The 7,966-nt window shown below is 33.4% G+C and overlaps 1 protein-coding gene across 1 annotated transcript; it reads left to right on the forward strand.

Moving 5' to 3' along the window:
• The first annotated feature begins 5,265 nt into the window (after positions 1–5,265).
• LOC139876768 (uncharacterized) lies at positions 5,266–7,106 on the forward strand. Its single transcript, XM_071864142.1, has 2 exons — positions 5,266–5,426; positions 5,738–7,106. The coding sequence occupies exon 2, from the start codon at positions 5,743–5,745 to the stop codon at positions 7,042–7,044; it is 1,302 nt and encodes a 433-aa protein (XP_071720243.1). The 5' UTR covers positions 5,266–5,426; positions 5,738–5,742; the 3' UTR covers positions 7,045–7,106.
• The last annotated feature ends 860 nt before the right edge of the window (positions 7,107–7,966 follow it).

The raw sequence follows: 7,966 nt of genomic DNA on the forward strand, positions 1-7,966 counted from the left end.
GAAACTACCATGCTTGTAATGGAGCATGGCTGTCTTGTGTTGTATGCTAATATCCAGACTTACTGGTCCTTCATATGCTGAGTCACTTGATATTCTTGATTTGCTGGGTGCACATCCTGTGCTGATTCGAAGAATACATTTCTACCTTGTGCTGATAGACTAGGCAGCATACTAAACACTCGACACAGCTATATTAGCTGACTATACATAAACAAACGTGTGCTGGCTGCACATAACACTTTAGTGCAAATAAATATTGTTTTGTCATAATTAAATCCTTAATTATTTTGGGGACTCAACAAAAACCTTGGTTTACACGCAGTCGATAACCTGGTGTATTCATTAAATAAAGTATTAAGACCTTGTTACAATTCGAATCCCCAATTAGTTGGAATATTTGACTTCGGGAATAAGAATAATTTGACGAAGACTTTCGCACTTTATATTTATGACTGATGGACTATTATGGACAAATCCGTATGGGCATATCGAATAATCCAGGACAAAGGAAAATTAACCCATGGTAATAAAACTAAAATCAACACGTCGAACATCATGATTACGGAAGTTTAAATAAGCATAATTTATATATTTTATATTTAATTGCACTTTTAATTATCGTACTTTTATTTATTGTCATTTTATTTAATTGCACTTTTAATTATCGTTATCTTTAATTATCGCAATTTTATTTTATCGCACTTTTATTTATCGCAATTTCATTATCGTTATTTACTTTACGCTTTAAATTAAGTTATATTTATTTTTAATTAGATTTTAACTGCGACTAATGTTTTAAAATCGACAAAGCGGTCATTAAACGGTAAAAACTCCCTTTTATAATAATAATACTATTTATATATATTTTTGTATTTTTACAATTATAAGTTAAAAATATAGCGTTAAGCTTGTTTAAAAGATCTCTGTGGAACGAACCAGACTTACTAAAAACTACACTACTGTACGATTAGGTACACTGCCTATAAGTGTTGTAGCAAGGTTTAGGTATATCCATTCTATAAATAAATAAATCACTTGTGTAAAATTGTATTGTATTTAATAGTATTTCCTTGTAAAAATATAACTATTTTATACACCACCTCGCACACATCAACCCACTTTACTTATTACTTATGACTGGGTCAACTTAAGTTATACTTTATATTGACCGGTTTAATGGATTAATCAAAAATATTCAGCTAAAGTAGGGAGATAAGTTTACAGACATAAGTGGTGTAATTGCAGGTGCATCAATCTTCTACATATGCAACATCTTCCCTCCTTGTAACGGCACTAAATGAAGGAAGAGATGTGATTATGGATGGAACGCTTTCATGGGTCCCGTTTGTTGTGCAGACAATAACAATGGCAAGAAGCGTACACCGAAAACGTTATCGTATGGGAGCCGGGTATAAAGTGAATAACGATGGAAGTGTTACTGAGAAATATTGGGAACAACTGAAAGAATGGGTCAATGAACTATTATTAGGGTTCCATTAACAGCATGCGCTTTTGTATCTGCCATTGATTCTGTAAGTTATTGATTTGTTTCTATAAACCCCGCTTTTATTCTCTTTTGATTGATTATATTTTTCAGCTTCATTAGAGATTGAAGCCATTAAAGACTTATTTCAGGTATTTATGATGGAGATAGAGTTTTTGTAAGTTATAAGAGGTGCTACTATAGTTAACCAACGTTTTATTCAACTATGATGGGCCTTTCAAAAATGAGAGATAAATGTTGGTGGTAATCTTGGGCGGGTCGGCAAATTATCAATGTGACATAAGTCTTTAGCATTCAGGACAACGTAAGCTCATCTTAAGTGTAAATGTGAAATTCGAAACAGTATGGATATAATATGTAATAGCTATTACATACTAATATTTAGAACTTTATTTATGTTAAACAGTTTGAACGATAATGTTAGAGACGGAGACGATTTAACTTGAAGTCCCCTATCTGAATCTTTATCCATTTTTATCAAGCCATGGATGACTATAAGGATGACCCAGCTAAGACAATTAATGAAGTTCGATCAACAATGCAGGTAATTAATTGATAGTATCATCATTCATTTTGTAGACTTGGAGTCTAACTACTATCATCACTGTTTTAATTGGGTGAAATTATTTAGGTGTCTTATTGTGCGTAAAAGGCTATGGTTGTGAAGATCCGTTTTGATGAAGGTTGGTTCGCCTACGGTTGCATGAAATGTGGGTAGGAAGTGTCCAAGGTGAATGGTCCAGTGTTGACCGAGTATTTGAATGTAAGTCAACGATGTCTAACTCGAAGGTATAATGTTAAAAAAGTGTTGGCTGTTAATTTTATAGAATAAGATCAAATATGTACTACAATGGATCAAATATATACTAAAATTAAAATGCAGATTGGTCACAAATAAGTCAAGTTCAAATTAAATGATTATAACAATATATGAGGTTATGCTGATATTTTTATTACAACAATAGATAATCATCCGCTACTAACGAATCCTAGCTGCTGACTACCAAAGGTTTATGTTCTTTTTCATATTCAATTTTTTTTATTTTTTTTTCTGTGCTAAGGTCTTTATACGAGATATTGTTCTTCTTCCAAAAACTAAACATATGAACACATTTTCTTGACTGCAGGTGTTACCAAATAACTTTGTATAGCATCATCAGTAACCACCAGTCTGAAAAACCACAAAAAAAAACAGACAACATTGGAGCAATCAGAAACGTTGGTGAGCTAACCCCCCCGAGAATTAAGGGAAAATATCAAAAAAGATGCAGCAAGATCAAGATCAAAGATATCTGGTAACTAAATACACAAACTGCTAACATATTCTGTTAGAAATACAAGTAGAAATATATTTATTTCTTTATAAATACAACCTTAGACACTAATACGATGAAATGCAACATATAAAAATAGCGGAACCGTCATCCAACTAACGCTATGGAATGAACTCGCACACATTTGAACACAGAAATATATGAATCAATGTCGAAGCCAGCTATCATCGGAATGAGTTCATGTTGGGTTACAAATGGTTAAGGTAATAAACTACACTTTACATGTGCCTTTATGTACTATAAAATGTGAATACCACCAAACATCCTTCTTATAATACCGACTATGTATCTTGCAACTTATCATAGTCTTCAACCCGTCATAGATAAAGGTGCAATTGCGAAAAAATTTATTACTTGACTCTATTTCTCCCAAAGGTATGTGTATATAGTTTAATACAACTGATGAATAATAATATATAATAATTGGTTAATTTTCACTGTTAGTCTGATCAACTTTTTGTCAAGTTGATGATGATTGAAAATTGGTTTCAAGTTTTTTATTTTTATATTTTAACGAGTGGTTTAGCAATAACAGTAAGTAAATAATTTCATTATACATAGACTTGGTACCACCTGTCTATGTTAATTTAGTATGATTAAACTATAGACATTTTATCTTGCTTTTCGAAATGGGAAGGAAGTTACATTATAATTTAGACAATATTATGTAATGTTAGTAGACGACTGATTATATGTTATTGAAGATGGTAAGGTCATAGAAAGTTCATATAATTTTGAAAAATGGTTCTTAAATCCCATCTCTTTGCCAAATTAAGAATTAGTCTGGTCTATATTTTTTGAAACCAGATCATTTTATCCGATTGTGTAAATATTCATATTTGGTTGTGGCAGTCACTTGAAATAAAGATTCAAATTAAAAGTGTCAATTTTACCCATTTACTTCTGGTCATGTCTTGGATGTACTTTTTTTAATCTTTGTTCAAATAGAAATGCCTGCAGCAATTTTATTCCTCCACTTTAGGCTTATTACGTTGTGCATTTATAGCGACTTCGATGGGATGTGTAATTTTACTGATTATCATCCTATATATTATGGAATTACTTTTATCGGTGAGCATGAATCCTATAGATAATGTGCTAAAACAACCATATATATCTACACTATCCTGTACTGTTTAGTTTTGAATACGTTGTTACTGTTTGTATTGAGGTGTCAAAATGTGCAGGTTGGATAGGTTTGGTAGTAGGGCAAATTGGAATGGTATCTACTTGGTAGAGTTTAGTTCATGTCAAAACTGGTCAGATTGGCCAGACACATGCTTGGATCAAAACGATCTAATATTAAAAAAATTTAATATTATATTATTTTGCCAACGTGTCCCATTTGAAGGGTAGGATTTCATTCTGAATCAATATATTGAGAAGGATTGTGTTGCACCGATTGTTATTTATCTGTTCGTTTTGGCTAAAGCTTAGACATGTATCTGATTGCAACGTATAGTGTAGGTTGAAAATCATCTACACTATTATATATTTGATATTTTCAAAATCTATACTTACAGCTTCCGTGCAACGCACGGGTGTATAAAACTATTATTAATGAAGAGTTTCGTCATTGTGATTGTACTATACAGCTAATCGGTACCAATAGTAACGTTTTCGAATACTATTTTATAGGGTCATCCGTGCAACGCACGGGCTCTTAAAGGCTAGTATTTTAATATGAGACTAGGTCATTGTCTCATATTTCTAATCGAAAATAAAAGTAGATCAATGTCGTTTTTACACTCTAAATTAATGCAAAAGACCATAAATTAGACAAAACATATGTTCACGTAAAGTTCTTAATAATTAAACTTTCCTTCAAACTTTATTCTCCGGTTCTCCCTCCATCCGAGAGTCATAGATCAAAGTGTCTTTCATTGGTGTGTTTCCCTTTGGTATAATTAATATCTATGGTTAACGTTTCTCAACTTAAAAGTCAAAATAATGTTATACATTGATTTAAAAGATTTAATATTTTAATATGTTGACCATCTTCCATAAAAATGATTATATATAAAATACTAAATGGTGCGGATGCGGTTAATTCGCTGCGGGTACCTATTATTTCCATAACCGACCCATAAAGTGCGGTTAACTCAAAAATGTTAACCAAACCCTGCGGTTATCCATTTGGTTTGGTTAATTTGGTGCGGGTTTTTCGGTTAATATGGTTACGGTTCGGTTTACTTTATGCAGCCCTTTCATTCTCCCCTTGTAATAATTTTCTACAGTATTTAATTATTTATACATATACATATATATGGTTGCCTTTTTTTTAAAAAAAAAAGAAAAAAGAAAAAAAAAAAAAAAAAAAAGGTTGTAAAAAAACATGTGGATTAGAGAGTACTCCGTATTGATGTACAACTTACCTATTAAGATCCGCATCTTTTCAACCCTAAAACATCCCTTTACATTAATTTATACTTCCACCGTCACAATCTCGTATCCAAACAATTGCAAACATTCGTCCCTACCTTTGTCGTTGATAATTGTTTATCATTATCATCATCATCATTATCATCATAATCATCATCATCCTCTTCGTTGTCTTATTAATTTTCTGGGGCTCAATGGAGACGCAGGTTAGTTTTTTAACTAAAAATTAAACCCTAAAATTAAGTATGAGATGTTGTATCTATAATGGATTTTGATTTCGTTACAACTTGTAGGTATATCGTTTATTTGATATTGATACTCTGTTTATTTATTTATTTAAAAACAACTACTAGTAATTATTATTCATCCACGATATCCTGTATTTGTCGTCGAGATTAGATACAGTTGCTATTGAATTATAATTATAATTTATAATTATTATTTAAATTGAAATTGAAATTGAAATTATTATTATTAACTTATATGTGTGGATCAGTGAGTAGTTATTGGTAGCTAGGTACCATGGGGAATAAGATTGCACGGGAAAAAGATGAAGTCTCGCATGGAATACGGCAATTGAAGAATGCAAATCACGTAAAACAAACAACAACAACAGCAACAACCTCGCTCTTCTTTTCCAATAATTCTGATCATATGACTCAAGACAACCAATGTTCCAAGTGTTGGGTAACACATGATGTAGTGATCAAGGGTGAAAACATGATCAGTGAGCAGAGATCATCATATGCTGATCTTCCCATGGATATCCTATCTTCCATTGCTGGTCGACTGTCCGTAATGGACCTCTTAAGTTTCCGTAGTACCTGCAAAGATTTTCACTCTGTAGCAGCAAACATGATTTGCGTTTCACAAACCGACAACTGGTTACTGTATCACGAAACAACTAATGGTTTCAGAAGAGAAATAAGAAGCAGCAGCAGCAGCAACAACAATTTCTATAACAAAACCAAGATTAGGAGGAGGAGGAGGAGGAGGAGTTGTTCTGGGGAATACATTTTCTATGACAAACGCCAAGACAAAACATACAGTAGAAACATTCCGGATCTGGAAGGTTCATATTGCCTAGGATCAGATCACGGGTGGCTGCTTGTATTCAAAGATGATTTGCTCTTTTTTCTTTCCCCCTTTACTCTCGCCAAAATTACACTCCCCGATCTACCAAATAATGATAATATCTATGGCCATGTGGCAGCTTTTTCCGATGTGCCTACATCTCCTCATTGTGTCATCTCCATTTTTAAACGAGTCCCAGAACACGAGTTAATTGAAGTAAACGTGATTTGTAAAGGGCAAAGGGTGTGGACTCAGCATAAGGTGTGTACACCTTGTAATAATTTATGGGCGAGTTTTTGCACCATTAGTGGAGCAATATTCGATCACAAGACTCAAACCTTCTACTACGTTGATTCTGAAATACAATACTATGTGCTCAAGGTATCATCAGTGAAAGATGATGATGATGATGATGATGATGATGAGCATCAGAAATGGATACCATACCTAGTTGACGTGAATGATGATAATAAAAATGTGTCTGACTGCAACTGCAGGATATCGTTATCCTCAAGTAACTCAGTTCACGTTATTTGTAGAGATAAGATGATGAGAGATGGATCGGTACGTTTTTTTGAAGACGATCATGTTGACACATCTAGAATCGGTTTCCATGAAAATGGCAGGTATCTTCATCTACATTCACGAGCAGTAGATCTTACTCCTCCTAAGACTGGTATCCGTATGGCAATTAACATTCAGCCACGATTAATTCTTCCAAGTAGAATGAATGGAAAGAAGCTAGGTTAATAGGTTGTTGTATGCTTTTTTAATAATGGTCTCTATGTTAATGTTATGTCTTTTACAAAAGCAATTTGTGTTATTCTGCATATTATGTTATTACGTAATGTGTTATTCTGCTTTACCCTCTTAACAAATAAAATGGGTTGGTGTTGACAATGATTATGCTTGCTAAACCAAGTTGTGGTTCCACATATATTCGGGTTCTGGATATTAGAATTGACATGGATGGAATATATACAAACATAGGTACCAGTATCTTTCAAATGGAGACTAACCGATGTTTGATCAGGTTTTGTGACCCTTGCATAACCTATTTGTTAGCAATCAACAATAACATGTAACTGTTTTATCTAATAACTAATTTGTGTTCATATTTTGTAAGACCACAGATATTGGTGATTGTGACGTGGAGTGGGTGATGTGCACTTTTTGGGGAAAAACTGTGACTGGGCCATGACATTTTGGGGGGGAGTTGTAATGGGGGTCTTTTGTAAGGGCGTTTGTGGGTGATGTGTTAAAATATAATTGGAGGTTGGGTTAAAAAGTGGTGAAAAAGGTGGGAAGGAATTAAAAAAAAAAAAAAAAAAAATCACAAACGCACATGAAAATGCCCGTGCTTTCTTGACAAACGCCCCAACACAAACGCCCACAATCGCTCCATTCCGGGCGTTTGTGGGGCGTTTGTGGGCGGATTAGGGCGACAAACGCCTGCGTTATCTATGGTCTAATTGGATGCCATAATCCTTATTGCGTTTGTTTCATACATTCTGCTTATAGATGTAGGTTTATTATATCTGTTTACGTATTGCTACATATCCCATCATTTTCTGTTTGTGTACACTGAATCATAAGATCCATTGGTGAGTTCCCCTATTTGTTGTATACGTATACAAGCAACAATTGTTTTTAAATGTTCAGACATTGTTAA

The sequence above is a fragment of the Rutidosis leptorrhynchoides genome, chromosome 11 (assembly GCF_046630445.1).
Source record: "Rutidosis leptorrhynchoides isolate AG116_Rl617_1_P2 chromosome 11, CSIRO_AGI_Rlap_v1, whole genome shotgun sequence".
NCBI lineage: Eukaryota > Viridiplantae > Streptophyta > Magnoliopsida > Asterales > Asteraceae > Rutidosis > Rutidosis leptorrhynchoides.